Below are 13,930 nucleotides of genomic sequence, written 5' to 3' on the forward strand. Positions count from 1 at the left end.
GGTTGAAAGCTAAATTCATGTTTACCACGTGGAGGGCATTAATTTATAAAAACTTCATTGGTTTAATCCTCACCATAATGCTAGGAATTAGTGTCGCTGTCCCCATTGCAGATGAGGAAACTGAGGCAGGCAAGATTAAGTCATTTACTTACTTAAATAAAGCAGCTCGTTCATGGAGGATACAGACTGGTTCCAGAACCCACTGAACGAAACTGCCTCAGTGTCTGCAGCCTGAGCAATCGGTGATGGCAGGGTGTGTGGAGAGGTTGGCATCACTGAGCTGTTGAAATAAGCCAAGCTCTTCCCCCTGCCCACTCCTGGAGACCAAAAGGGGCCTGGGTGGACCCATGGCCTGCCACCGGCTCCTCTGGAGCAGTGCTGGGAGCCCAGGCTGGGGAGCCAGGCCAGGTTGATGAAAAGATCAGGGGAAGCAAATGGGTCGTGAATAAATTATGAAACTGAAAAAAATTACATAAGGATTGTTTTTAAGAAAGAGCAAATGAAAGGTTTCAGGTCAGTTTAGTCCAACTAAAGGAAGCTCATCTTTTCCCCCCAAGGCCTTCATTGCTCTCCTGCTACAGTATGTTGTCCTGAGCTCCGAGTTCTTGAGACACTAATGAATCTGTCTTAGCCCTTTAGGCCTTAGCAGGGTGACAGGAGGTATCCCACAATCCCAGAAATCATCTCAACTGAAATGGCTGGTAAACTCAGAAGAAAAATAATTCCAGGGGGGCCAAATAAGATAACTCCACACAACTCAGAAACCCCTAGGAATGTATGTGGATACTATATTATTACAGAGACAATAGAGGACTCCGCTGGAAACAGATGGGATCTGTCTGATTTCCTCTGATACCCTGACCTAAAAACAAAATTACTGAGGGTAGTAACACTCAGGTTAAATAGAACAGTTCAGAGTTCCAAAGAGCTCAGTTTGGAAGGAAGCCTCTAAGTAATAAACCATAAATCTTATTGCGGTCATCACCATAAGAAAAACTGGCTATGTCCAAGGCCTATTTGTCTAGAAAAGGATTCCTTTCTTCTTCAGATCCCTTAAGTGAGTTTTAAATGTGCAAATGATGACTATAATTTATACGGAAATTAGAAACTGCTAATGACTTAATCCCTCTAAAATCCTAATGAAGTTCTGCAATATTATTCTCTTAATACACTTGGCAAACAGAGGCCCACAGAGGAGAGGAGCTGCCATCCGTGGCCCCTGGCAGCCAGCTGTGTAATGAAATGAGATCTCAGATCCTGTCTTTGCACAAAATACCAGATTATTATTGAGATTCAAGGAATCTGGAAGCTTGGGGGCAAAAAACAAACAAACAAACAAACAAACAAACAAACAAACAAACAAGCAAACCCTTTACAGATGACAGCTAGACCTAGTTATTTCTCCTTTGCAACGATTTCTCTAAAAGAAAACACTCCAATGTGTAATTTGAAACTTTCCCTTTATATGGCTTGTTTTCTAGTGAAATCTGAGCAGGAAGAGAGGTGGAAAGAGGTGGGTTCTGAACACCCTGATCATCATCCAGATTCATTATTTGCTTGGAAAGGGTGACAGAGGTCATCCTTTCCAACAGGCAGGTGCAGCGTTTCCTTTCAGGAAACATCTCTCCTTCATCCCCTTCCACCTCCCCAAACATCTCCACCCCACCCTTCCTATTAAAAGGTCCACATATCACTGAACCTGTAAATGTCTGTGTCCTTATTGTTCTTTTTGAAAAGCAGGTGCCTGTGCTTTAAACACAAGCGAAGGCTGTGTACATTAAGGAGGAACAAATTTGTAAGTGGAACTGTGGCCAGCAAAGCCTCCTGTGTGGGTTCTGTGGATCCCTGAACAGCAAAACTCAGCATGTCTAACACCCACGGCACACCCCCACCCCCACCCCCACCACCACCACCACCACCACCACCCCCACCCCCCCCCCCCCACCACCACCACCACCACCCCCACCACCACCACCAGCTTTCCGTCTGGACCCCAAAGTCCGGACAGCACTTTTTGTTGCCTGCTCTTCTCTTGCTTTCTCTCCGAATCCTGGTTGCCTCCCTTCGGTGGATAATTGCAATCTTTCTTACTTTTTCAATACTCCTGTCGTTTTTACTTTGCAGTCGAGAGCACAGAGCCGAGCTAGGAAACAGGATCTCTCCCTCTCTCCTTTTTAAGATGACGTAGGGACTTTGGATATCCTCCCTACCCCCACCTCCGCCTAGCCCCGTTCCCGAGAAGTAGACGCCGCACGGGGTGGGGGCAGGAGGGGCGGCCCGGGAAGCACCCGAGCCGATCGGAAGCCCCGCGGTCCCTCCCGAGGGGGCCGGGCCCGGCGCCGGGCTCGGCTGGGGCGCGGGGGCATCTGCCCGGGGCGCGGGGGCATCCGCCCGGGGCGCGGGGCACCCAGCCCGGGGGGGGGGGGCGGCTCCGCTCCGCCCGCCCGAGTTCGCTGGGGGACAACTTACTGCGCTGGCTGTGCGTCCACACCGCAAACTCCCGAGCGGGAGGGGGAGAAATAGCCCGGCCGGGTCGTGTCCGAGAGCAGAGGCAACAAAAGAGGAGAGGAGAGGGCAGGGCGAGGCGAGGAGGGCGGGGGGGGGGGGGCGGGGGCGGGGGGGGCGCGCGCTGCGCTCCCCGGGCCCCGAGCGCCCCTCGGACGCCGGCGGGGAGACCCTCCGGGAGGCACGGCCCCGCCCGGGCGCCTCCGCCGCGGCTCACACAGGTAGTTGGAGGGGAAAGAACAAAGCTCCCGGCCGAGGCGGGCGGCGGGCGGCGGGCGGCGGTCCCGGGCGCCCGGGGGCGGGGGAGGCCGAGGGGCCGCGCGCCCCGCCCCGCCCCGCGCCCCCGCCCCCGCCCCGCGCCCCGCGCCCCCTCCCGCGCCCCCCGGTGCTCGGGAGGCGGCTCCCCCAAGGCCGGGCGGCGGGGGCGGAGGCGGCGGGGGCGGGGGCGGGGGGGGGGGCGGGGGCCGGCGGCGGGGGGCGGGGCGGGGCGGGGGCGGGGGGCCCCGAGCCGCCCAGTCGGGCCGGGTACCGACTGCCATCCTGCCGCAATTTCCCTGTGTCATGGCTCCGGTCTCTTAGCAACGCCGAGTCCGGCCGCCCCGAGCCGCGCCAGCCGCCGCCGCCGTCCCCGCCGCCGTCCCCGTCCCCGTCCCCGTCCCCGCCGCCGCGGGCTCCACTCCACCCGGCGGAGCCCGGCGCGCCGCAGCCGCACAGCAGAGGCGCTGGGGCGGCCCGGGAGCGCCGCGGCTGGGCTCGCGGGAGGCGCGGGGGGCGCGGCGGCGGGGGCGGCCCCCGGGCAGGATGCGGGCTGCGGAGGACCTGACACTTCTTGCAAACTCTTGGAAATGGCTCCCGCCTCGGCAGCGGAGGGGGCCGCGAACCCGGGGCGGCCGCCTGCCCCCGCCGGGCTGCTGAGCCGCGTCCGGCCGGAGGCCCCGAGGCGCGCTCCCTGCGCCCCGCCGTCGGCTCGGGCTGAGCAAAGTTTCTGCATCTCCCTTCGTGCCGCGCGAGCGCCCGAGCGCCGGCCGCCAGCCGCCCCAGCCTTCCCGGGTAAGTGAGCGATGCTGCTGGCTCGCGGCGCTGCCATTTTGAGCACTTGGGCGAGCCCGCGGCCCCCGAGCCCGCCCCGCCCGCCCCGGCCGCCCCGGCCGCCCCGGCCCGAGCCCCGGGTCCGCCCGGCCGCGCTGCGGGGGGGGCCCCACCCCGGCCGCCTGCACCGGCTGCGCCGCCCGGAGAAGGCGGGCTCGGGGTTGCCCGCACTCCGCTCCGGCCCGTGTTCTCCTTCCAGAGGCGGACTCCGCGGCCGCACTCGTGTGACTCCAACACCAATAAGCAGACGGGACAGCAGGGCCGGGGGCTCGCGGGGGCGCGCGGGGGCGCGCGGGGGCAGGACCTGGACCGAGCCCCGGCCGGCCGGGGCGCCCCCAGCCCACAGGCGGGGAGCCTCAGACGCAGAGTGGGGCCGAATCCGTCATGAGCCGAGAACTTGAACGTCTCTCTTGGAAGCGGTTGTATTTTTAGACACCCCCCCTTTGCTCCCCCCCCCCGCCCCATCCTCCATTCCTTAGCCGCGGAGAGACCAGCACCAGGCAGTAAATTGCGAGGGCAGCCCACCTCGACTGCTAAGTTTGCCTCCCTTCATTATGCATGAAGAAAAGCCTCCAAAGGTGGGTCCTCCTGGCCGTCTGACAGCTGTCAGTATTTCAGGTCAGGTGGCAATACATTATGAAGGAGTTCAGCCTTGAGCGGAGCTGAAGGAATGATACAGTAGGGAGTTAATTACCAGCTATTAAACTAATTTTAAAGATCTATAAAGGATTGTTGAAACCCATTCCAGTTCTCCTTACAGTCTTGCTACCCGGAGCCAAAGCTGCCTCATGGAAGAGAAATACAAGTGGGTATCTTCCGTCTCAAAAATGCTCAGCCTCCTGCTGCACCTGATCAATGCCCAGCCAAATGCTAGGCCTTCCCTAACCTCTGGGAGAGCCACCCTGCCAACTGAGCCTAGCTTTGTTTCTAAAATGTCTGGCTCTTAAATCCTCAAAATAACCACAGATCTCCAGATTATTGCATTAAAGATGCTGTAGTCTAGGGATCACTTAAAACAGCAGTCTCTATGTTACAACTACACAATAAATGTGCTTATTTTGGGGGGTGACAGATGAACAGTAGCTACTCTTTTTTTTTTTTTTTTTTACAATCTGTACTTACTGGTGCAGCCTCTCCTTAAAACAAAATTTTAAAGGCGTATACATGTATTCTCTCTACCAACCCCTCCCAAAACTACCTAGTATTTCTCTTCACTGCAAACCAACTAAGTTCCAAGGAGACATTGGTTTGCAAACATTGTAAAGAGCTGATTACCTTTTGCTTTTCCACCAGTGGAGAAAAGATTCTGCCTAGATTGACATAATGGAGGGATCAAGGGCCAAAGCTCTTTACCCAGGCACCAATTAAAAGCAAAATTCTTCCTAAGTAATCCCACATTTTCAAAGGGTAATTTATTCTAAAACATGAATTATTTCATAAAGGATAAAATACCAAAAGGCTTGTGAGTGATATCAGAGCCTTTCAAATTCATACAATGCCTCAATTTTAGCATCTCTGTTATAGGAGGGAACACAACCAATGGAACAGAAAATGTTTTACTCTGGGGATCCAGCAGGATTGAAATTTTTAGAAGCTCACAGATATCCACAAAGATACATCTGTGCATTTACCTACCCGGGCTGTCTTATAAACGACTAAACTTCCTATAGGATAGTCCATTGATTGTTGCCACCCTAACTTCCTAAAAATGACCTCAGGAGAGAAAGATGAAGAAAAAACAAGCTCTCAAGTGAGTGTGGGGATGTCATTCAGCAAATCATCATTATTATGTAGACTGCTATACCTAGTTAATTGCCTACTCATTTGAATATTAGGATTCTGAAGAGTGCTGTTGGCACATTAAAAAGGGGTCAGAAAGCTATTATGGGAGAGTGGCTGTTGGTTTTTTTTTTTTCTTTTTAAGATTGTAATTTTCCCACAGGAGAAAAAAAAAAAAAGATCTTAGAGATTCTAAGGGACTTCTCAAAGTCTCTGATGAGATTTAGCACATGATACCTTTAAGGGAGTTCCTCTGGGGGAGGAGAGGAGGCCAGAAGGAAGAGCTCAGTTACATAACCAGTTACCTAAAACTAAATATTCCACCCCAAGAAGCTGTCCAGATGTTGCAAAAAAAAAAGAGATGAGGAAAAGGCTGCTTGCCTGTAGCTGTAGAAACAGCAGGCGGTGGGAAACAACTTTGTGGAGGGATTTATTGTCAGAAGAGTGACGTCGTTCTAGTGTTGTCCCCAAAATGAACTCTTTATTATCTGCAGTAAATAAGTCGTCTGCCTGCCAGTGTGTGACCTTTAATTTTCATCCAGTGATGAAAATTGCCTTTGTCTTTATAAAATAATAACTTTTGTGACTGTTTTAGTGACTTTGGGCTAAACATTAACAAATTCCTCTGCTGAGAGCCTTGAGCCTCCCGTACAGCTCCCGTGGCAAGCTTCTGATTCCCACAGGACAAAGGGAGAGGCTTTTGCCAGGGAAGTCCTCAACCACCGCTCTGAGTCCCCACATTTGGTTTCTACTAATGGTCAGCACTTCTTCAGCACTTCTTCAGCTGCCAGCGTTGGGGCGGGGGGGGGGGGTGGGGGGGTGGAGATGAGAGACGCTGGAATATCACCTACAGAGTGTGTGGGATGAGGGGGGTGGGGAAGAAAAGAAGGCGTTCTCTGAGGTTGTTTTATCACCTCCTATCAATGACTGCAACAGCGTTTCTCGGCCCTAATCCAGCCACCCCACCCCCTGGTCTCTACATCCGGCACCCCTCTGAGTGGGTGGCCCTGGAGTGGGGGGTACCCCTGTGGTGGGACCTGGGAGCGGGACGGTTGCAGAGCGTGGGATGTTGCTGCAGCCAAGCCTCTACCCTCTGACTGTCTTCCTCTGCTTTGCAGCAGGAGGAGGTGGCGGAGCAGCTAGTGGGCAGCTGGCGCCCCCACCACGCAAGCCTCCGCCCCGGAGACTAGCCCCGCGCGGCCCCGGCTCACCATGATCGCCACCGGCGGCCTCCTGAGGATTTCCGCCAGAAAGCAGGATCCCCTCCGCCCCCCAAGCCAGGTCCCCAAGCGCAAGCGGAAAGCCAAGAGAAGGCGCAAGAACGATGTGGTGGTGGTGAAAGGCAAGCTAAAGCTGTGCTCCATCTCGGGGCTCATCGCCCTCTGCGGGATCCTGGTGCTGCTGGTGGGCATAGCCATGGCGGTGGTGGGCTACTGGCCCAAGGCCAACGGGGCCGGCAGGGACGGGGCTAAGCAGCTGCCGCCCGCAGCCAGCGGCCACCGCGTCCCCGCCGTGGCCAACAGCAGCAGCAGCGGTGGCAGCCGAGACCGGTCCCGGAGCCCCCTGGGGGCTCGGCGGGGCGTCAACTCCAGTTTGGCGGGCGCGCCCCGGAGCACGCCGCCCGCGCGCTCCGCCGCCCCTGCGGCCTCGTCCCCGTCTGCGGGGCTCTTCTTCCGCCTCTTCTCGGGGTACCTGCACTCCGACAAGCTCAAGGTCTTCGGGCCCCTCATCATGGGCATCGGCATCTTCCTCTTCATCTGCGCCAACGCGGTGCTCCACGAGAACCGGGACCGGAAGACCAAGATCATCAACCTGCGGGACCTCTACTCCACCGTCATCGACGTGCACAGCCTCCGCGCCAAAGACCTGGCCGCCGCCGCCGCCGCCGCCTCGGCCCCCGCCCCCGCCCCCGCCCCCGCCGCGGCGCCCCCCGGAGCCCCGCCGCTCAACGGCTTCCTCAGCTACGTGCAGTCGCGGGGCCTGGAGCTGAAGCCCGGGAGCGGCGGTGGCGGCGGCGCGGGGGACGCCTTCGGGGCGGCGGCGGTGCTGGCCCGGGGCTCGTGGCCCCCCCCGGGCCCGGTGGGCGGCGGCGGCGGGGCCAAGGGCGCCGCGTCCCCGCCCGACCTGGCCTCGTCCCCGCGCTGCCCGCGGGAGCCCCCGAGCCTGGCGGAGGCGGTGTACAGCATCTACCGCGAGCGCTCGGGCGCGGCCGGCCGTCGCCGGGCCGCCGCCGCCGCCGCCGCCGCCGCCGCCGCCGCGCCCGCCAGCAGGGGCGGCAGCCCGGCGCCCTGCAGCCCACCCGAGAGCTGGGGGCGCCAGAGCACCGCCAGCTCCCTCGTGGACTCCTCGCTGAGCGGCTTCGCGCTCCTACCGTTGCACGGGGACCGCGACGGGGACGCGGACGGGGACGCGGACGCCGACGCCGACGCGGGCGGGGAGGGCGCGAGCTGCAGCTGGCACAGGCCGCCCGGGGAACGTGGCTCTCGGGAGATCCCGCGGGGCGAGCTCGACCTGAGCCTCACCGACCTCCGCGGCGGCCCGGGCGGCACGCGCTGGGCGCCCGGGGAGCTGGGGGAGCCCGAGGGCGCGGCGGCGGCGGCGGCGGCGGCGGCGCGCGCCGCCAGGGGGCAGGGCGGCCGCCTGCCCAGGACCGGCAGGTACGCGGCCCTGCGGCGCCGCAGCACCAGCGGGCTCCCGGACTACCGGGCGCCGCCGTCCCCCGAGCCGCCCCCCGCCCCGCACGGCGCGGAGCTGGACTCGAGCCCTCTGGCGCGAGCTGCCTCCCGCTCCCCGCCCCGCGCCGGGCCGGCCTCGCCGAGCTCGGGGTCGGACGGCGCGCCCCGCGGCCAGAAGGGCTCCGCCGCCCCGCGGGAGGCCGGCACCTCTGCGGAGTCGGCCCCGCGAGCGGCGGCCCGTCGGGGCGCAGACTGCGAGGCCGCCGCGGCCCCGGGTGCGCCGCAGAGCCCCGGGGAGGGCCCCGGGGAGGGCCCCGAGGAGGGCCCTGGCCGGGGGCGCCCCGCGGCCCAGCCACCTCCGCCCGCGCAGAGGCGCTTTACAAACAAGGAGAAACTTTTCCTGATCTCCCGCTCCCGCGCCGTGGCGGTGGAGGACGGAGACCTGGAGAGCGCCGGCATCTAGGGGAGAAGCAGCGGGAGCGCGGAAGGAGCCGGAATCGGGGAACCGCCCGCTGGAATCGGCGAGTTTAACCGTTCCCTGGTTCCTCGTGGACGCGCCCGAGGACATCAACCAACACCCAAAGAGCTGCGGAAAGTTATCCTTGAATTGCGTTCACAAGATTCCTGTAGATAACTCCAAGCAATTATTATTATTTTTTAAAAAAGCAAACTAGTCTTTTATGTCCGATGGTGATTGTACGTTCCATGAAAACCAAATGTATTAAAAGGTCAGCAATCTAGTTCATTAGATAAAACTCTCTTAATTTTCTTAGGATCAAAATAATATATATTTTTTTGAGAGTAACTGCACTTTACTCCAACTGCCCCCCGCCCCCACCCCATTTAACCCAACCCTGTCCTCTGCCACCGGTTTTGTCCGTAGCTGCTTGTGAATGACAAGCGTTCCTTCTCCTGTGCTTTTGTGGGGCATAGAAGGGTTTGGTTTGTCTGAGTTCCTTGAGAACTGACCTTACTGAAGAAGTCAAAGCCAGAAGCAAGAGTGTGTCAGGGAAGAGCACTTTCCTTGCCCCGCCCCTACTCTGCTCCCAACAGCCCAAAGGCCTCTTTATTTTTTAAAAGGGTATTTACATTTTGCTACTAGGGTATCTAATGGAGAAGGGGAGGGGCAGCATCCAGATGGATTGTTACATTCCTAACTACACTCTACCAAGTACACAATACTTTATTGAGTATTATCACTCCTGTATTGCAAATAGCGTTATTAAAAATCTTTTTTTTAATAAAAGAAGTTTCCAAACAAAGAGTTAAACATAATATCGCTTCATTTTGCCTTGGAACTAATACTTCTAACACACACGCAGCATCGAACAGGTCAGCTGGTAAATCTAAAATATTTTGCTATGTCACTGTGTATGATTGTAGCTATCCTCCCTCCAGTGCTCCACGCTATCATGACTCCGTCCATTTCCAGTGTATTTTTAACTTTTAAATATAGGGTAGTATTGAACATTTGGGAGTTTCTCTTTCAAATAGAATGAAGCATTAAATAAATAGTAATTTTCCGTAATACTTCCAAGTTTACCTCAAAGTATTAATCTACAGAGCACCAGGCTTATTAATGGCCCCTTTTCATCCTCTTGGATTTTTTTACTTACTTGGTTTTGATTTTAAGTTCATGATCTTGACTCCATGGCCTACATAGGCTAAAATAAAAAGGTAATGTTTTAATAATTTGGTAGGTTGTTTACATTTGGTTTTACTAAAAGTCAATTAGTTACTTTTCAAGAACAGTAAACAATGTACCTTTCTGATGCCCTCTCCCTTTGGGTGTGAAGGCTGAGAATCTCAAGAGTGGTATTACTTTTCTTTTGGCCATTGGGGCATGAGGCTATCACTGTAGGAGGCTCAAATACTGATTTTAAAGGAAACCCAGTCAACGATGTGGTCGTGTTAGTCCCCGTGGATGAAGCACTGGGTCCAGTGGAAAGAGAGCAGATTCAGGAGTGAGACTAGGCCCCTAGCTCTCAGCATTTGCTAGCTGTGTAGCTTTGAACGGTCACAAATGCTGAGTCTCAGTCATTCATTCTATCAAATGGGGATAACTAGACATACCTCATGGAGGTATGAGGGGGTGGGCAAGGAGTTATGCATACAGAGGGGAGCAGAGTACCTGGCTCAGACTGCGTATTCAGTAAATGGTTATTGTAATTATTATTATTATCGTTATAATAAGTTGTCTGCATGCACGCTGTAGAAGAATAACCCTTCAAGTTGAGCTCAAGAAAGCCTGGCTAAAATCTGGAATATCCACTTACTATCTGCATAGGCAAAAAACTTAATCCCTCTGGGCCTCTGGTGGATGATATAGTCCCTCCGATTGCCTTCAGTTCTAGAAGCTTCACTTCATTTCAGGGTATTTGTTTTGTCCTGGGTATAATCATATTTGTACATACAATCTTGCAAAGTGAATATACTTTGTAAACTACCATTTTAGTGTGACATTCCGTAATCAATTTAAAAGGACCTAATTTATTTCCAGATTGGATCTGTAATTAATCTTATCAACTCACTCTAAAGCTGTGGATTCATTTATTTGGCTCTTCTATAGGAAAAGTGAGTTTCCACTAGTAAGAGCAACAAGCAAGTGTAATGATACCTCCAGATAGTGTTAAATTTCATTGGCCTCTATTGTTTTATCATACTCCCCCCCCCCCAATTTGTAATTTCCCTAGTTTCTCTTCTCCATTATCTTGTATAGTGGGTAATACACTGAGAGAGTTTGGCGGGTTGTTTTAAAGGGAAAACAGGCGCCAGTGCTCTAAAATGCTGTTTCCAGTCCTCAGAAAATGCACTGTAAGGCATTTAGCAAATTATAAAGCCACTACCTCTTAATTTAACTAGAGAGGTGGAGAGAATAATATTTATCCCTTACAAATAATATTTATCCCTTGTCTTAGAAAGTTCAGTCCAACCAATTGACTAGAGTTAACAATACTGATCGCCTACTTATATAAAACAGATTGAACACTTGTAGTTCGTATTGATCTTGTGGACTCAGGTCCTCAGAAATTAAATAACTTTGGTAAACTAGCTTAGTATCAAATCAAATCTATCTTATCCATTTAGCAATTTGACCAGATCTTTTTTTGTGCTTTCCCCTGAAGATAAAGAAGTCTAAGCTGAGTTTTTCAAGCCTTGGGAGGAGCTCAGGCTTTCATCAGGCCTCAGAAAGAATCCTCTGCGATTATGAAGGTGGTAATTTATAATCTTTCCTTTCAGAGGATCAGAGATCTGCAATAATGCTAGATTTCTACTCACTACTTACTGTGGGCCAAGTTCTGTCCTACATGCTTTATATATATATCACCTCAATTACCCCTCATGGCAGCTCTAGTGAAGTAACCTTATATTCCCCATTTTACAGAGAAAGATACTGAGGTCAGGATGGTGGAGGGCTCGCCCAGGTTACACACCTGCTAAATGGAGGAGCCAGGATTTATACAGAGTTCTGAGGATTATCTGGACCTGTTGGCAGATGCAGAACTGAAACTGGCATTTCTGGAGACCATCAGAATATTTTCTACCTTCTTAGCTTCCTGCTAAATCCTTTCCCAGAAACTGTACTTAAGAGACTTGCAGAGAAGTGTTAGGAGGCACAGCCAGTTTAAAAGCTGGAATCTGTGTTTAAGTGTTCAGGATGGCATGAACAAGGTTTTTCTCCATGTGACTTGGCAGGAATTGTTGGGCTCAAATCAGTCAGGATTATTTGGAGGGACTTTAGAGATCATGGAATTTATCCCCCCTTTATAAATGAGGTTGCTAAGAATTAGAAAGATGGGACAATTTGTTCAAAGGTAAACAGTGGCAGGACTAGAAAGCTAAAATAATTCCAGCGGTTGACACATGCATCCATCCTCCCCCACCGCCCCATATTTCTACCCTGTACTAACTAGTTGGGTGACAGTGGGCAAGCTACTTAGCCTCTCTGTGTCTCAATTTCCTTTTCCATCCAATGGGAATAATAATATTCCCTACCTCTCAGGACCTGACCAAAGATTCAAAGAATTACTATCTGTGTAGAGCATTTGCGACAGGCTTGGCCCATGGAGAGAGTGTCATAAAAAGTCTTACTTAAAATAGAATTAAGCTGTTAAATCATTTTATATTACCTTCCTTTTTATTAATGGAATAATTTCAGGTTTAAAAATCTAAAGTATGAGGCAACAAAGCATGACTTGGATGGGGGGTCATGTAACCTTTACCTGAGTTTCCACATCTGTTAGGTGGAGAGAATAAAGAGCATCTGACTCATGAAATTAATTATTTAAATGAGGGCTCAATAAATTAATATCCTCAAAGAACTTAGAATCACTCCTGGCACAAATAAACCTTCAGTCAACGTTAGCTGCTATTTTTAAGGCAAAATACAGAAAATTAATTAGTAGGCTAAATATACTACTCACTTGTTAGAGACAAACTTACCCTGCATTGAGAAGTCTTTATAGTTTAAATATAATAGGAAGAAAAATTGGACCTCAAGAAATGAGAAGCTCGGCCCCTGCAATGTCCCCAGTAGAACACAGAACTACTGAGAGCTAGGTATGGGCCCTCACGGTCCCATTGTCATAACATTATATAATTATGAAAGTGGCCGCAAACTGCTTACATGGCTCTGTTTCATGAGTATTCCTTTCCGACCACAGAGGCTGGCTGAATCAGGAAGGCCCGGCTAGCCCTGCAGTCCAGGCCCCTTTCTGTTAGAGGAGCGACCTGGGAGGATTGCTCCAGTGAAGACCTACATGGGGCAGGGGCCTGTTGGTCTATTTACATTTCTAGACAAAAGGTTCTTTTTCCATACTGGTTTTCTCTTTAGTCATTTTGATTTCTTTTTGAAGATGGGGTTTTGAATTTTTCTTTTTGAGTTACAGAGCTTAAAAAAAAAAAGCCCTCCAACAACATAAAATTAGAACAAAGTTGATGAATGTGCATTTGGTCAGAATAGCGTTTTTGTCAAGATACAAAAACACATTTTACGTTCAAATAAAGAATAGGATTGATATTTGTGGAGTTTGTTTTCTATAAATCCAGACTATTTATTTTTTATTTTTGGGGTAAAAATCACTGGGTGAATATTTAGACTAAGTTTTTGAATGACTAGCTCTGAAAAGCATTTGGAGACTTGTTTCTCTTCTTAGGGAAATCATCTTTGAGGTTTGTTTTTTTTCTTCCTTCAAAAAAGAAAGTCTCTTTAAATGGATGTGCAAATTGTTTGTTTTTTATATATTAAGTCATCACAAATTGAGGGGTCCATTTGCATTCACAACTTTAGTCAAACACTGCCTGCCACTCGCCAAACCAAGTGAGTTTCTTATTATGTGTGTCATCTATTTCTTTACGATGTCAGAAAAGCAATGGGCTGTGGATCTATATATGGTCAAGAGACACAGTCGGAGTTATAAATGACTGCCCTCCTGGGAATTTAGCCTTCACCCCTGAGCCGGGGGGCACGTTAGGATTTCTACCTCCTGAAAATATATTTATTCAACTTTAAACTGACTCTCAACCCACCCCATCAATAATGCCAGCCTATGTTATGGCCCTGTATGACAAACAGGATGGGCGGCTGGCTGATTCATTGCTAAGAGAACAGAGTGTTTCCTGCTCATGATGTTGCCAGTCAAAAGACTAAAAAAGCTTATGCAAATTCACCTGCAATATCATGAAGCAGCATGCACCTGTCTCAATAACCTTCATGGCTTTACCTTTGCTTCAGACTCCACGCTGTGACTGAGCCCCATTAAGGGCAAGAAGGTTGACTGTCAATCACAAGGGAGGAAAAAAAGGAAGCAGACCCAGAGGTGGAAGAAAAGGAGTCCTGTGAAAAAAGAACAAAAAAAAACATGAAATAAGATTGAAGTCAC

The 13,930-nt window shown here is 52.2% G+C and overlaps 1 protein-coding gene and 1 long non-coding RNA gene across 18 annotated transcripts in view; one reads left to right on the plus strand and one right to left on the minus strand.

Moving 5' to 3' along the window:
• The window catches only part of LOC112925275 (uncharacterized), a 45,390-nt gene extending 42,783 nt beyond the window's left edge, over positions 1–2,607 (minus strand). For 2 of the 11 annotated variants that reach the window (XR_011996728.1, XR_011996722.1), the window contains exon 1: positions 153–2,368. This is a non-coding gene — a long non-coding RNA (uncharacterized lncRNA). Of the gene's footprint in view, positions 1–152; positions 2,374–2,469 lie in introns of those variants that run through there. The other 9 variants (XR_011996729.1, XR_011996726.1, XR_011996723.1 and 6 more) reach the window with 8 other exon arrangements.
• TMEM200C (transmembrane protein 200C) lies at positions 2,596–13,068 on the plus strand. Of its 7 annotated transcripts, none has more exons than XM_072734936.1 (3): positions 3,426–3,555; positions 5,119–6,130; positions 6,492–13,068. In XM_072734936.1, exon 3 carries the CDS (start codon positions 6,586–6,588, stop codon positions 8,509–8,511), a length of 1,926 nt encoding a protein of 641 aa, XP_072591037.1. In that variant the 5' UTR covers positions 3,426–3,555; positions 5,119–6,130; positions 6,492–6,585; the 3' UTR covers positions 8,512–13,068. The 7 variants fall into 7 exon arrangements, with proteins under 7 accessions (XP_072591042.1, XP_072591036.1, XP_072591037.1 ...); XM_072734938.1 differs by lacking the exon at positions 3,426–3,555 and having other exon boundaries at positions 4,030–5,344; positions 5,969–6,130; XM_072734937.1 differs by lacking the exon at positions 3,426–3,555 and adding an exon at positions 4,030–4,399.
• The last annotated feature ends 862 nt before the right edge of the window (positions 13,069–13,930 follow it).

This window comes from Vulpes vulpes, chromosome 13 (genome assembly GCF_048418805.1).
Source record: "Vulpes vulpes isolate BD-2025 chromosome 13, VulVul3, whole genome shotgun sequence".
Taxonomy (NCBI): domain Eukaryota; kingdom Metazoa; phylum Chordata; class Mammalia; order Carnivora; family Canidae; genus Vulpes; species Vulpes vulpes.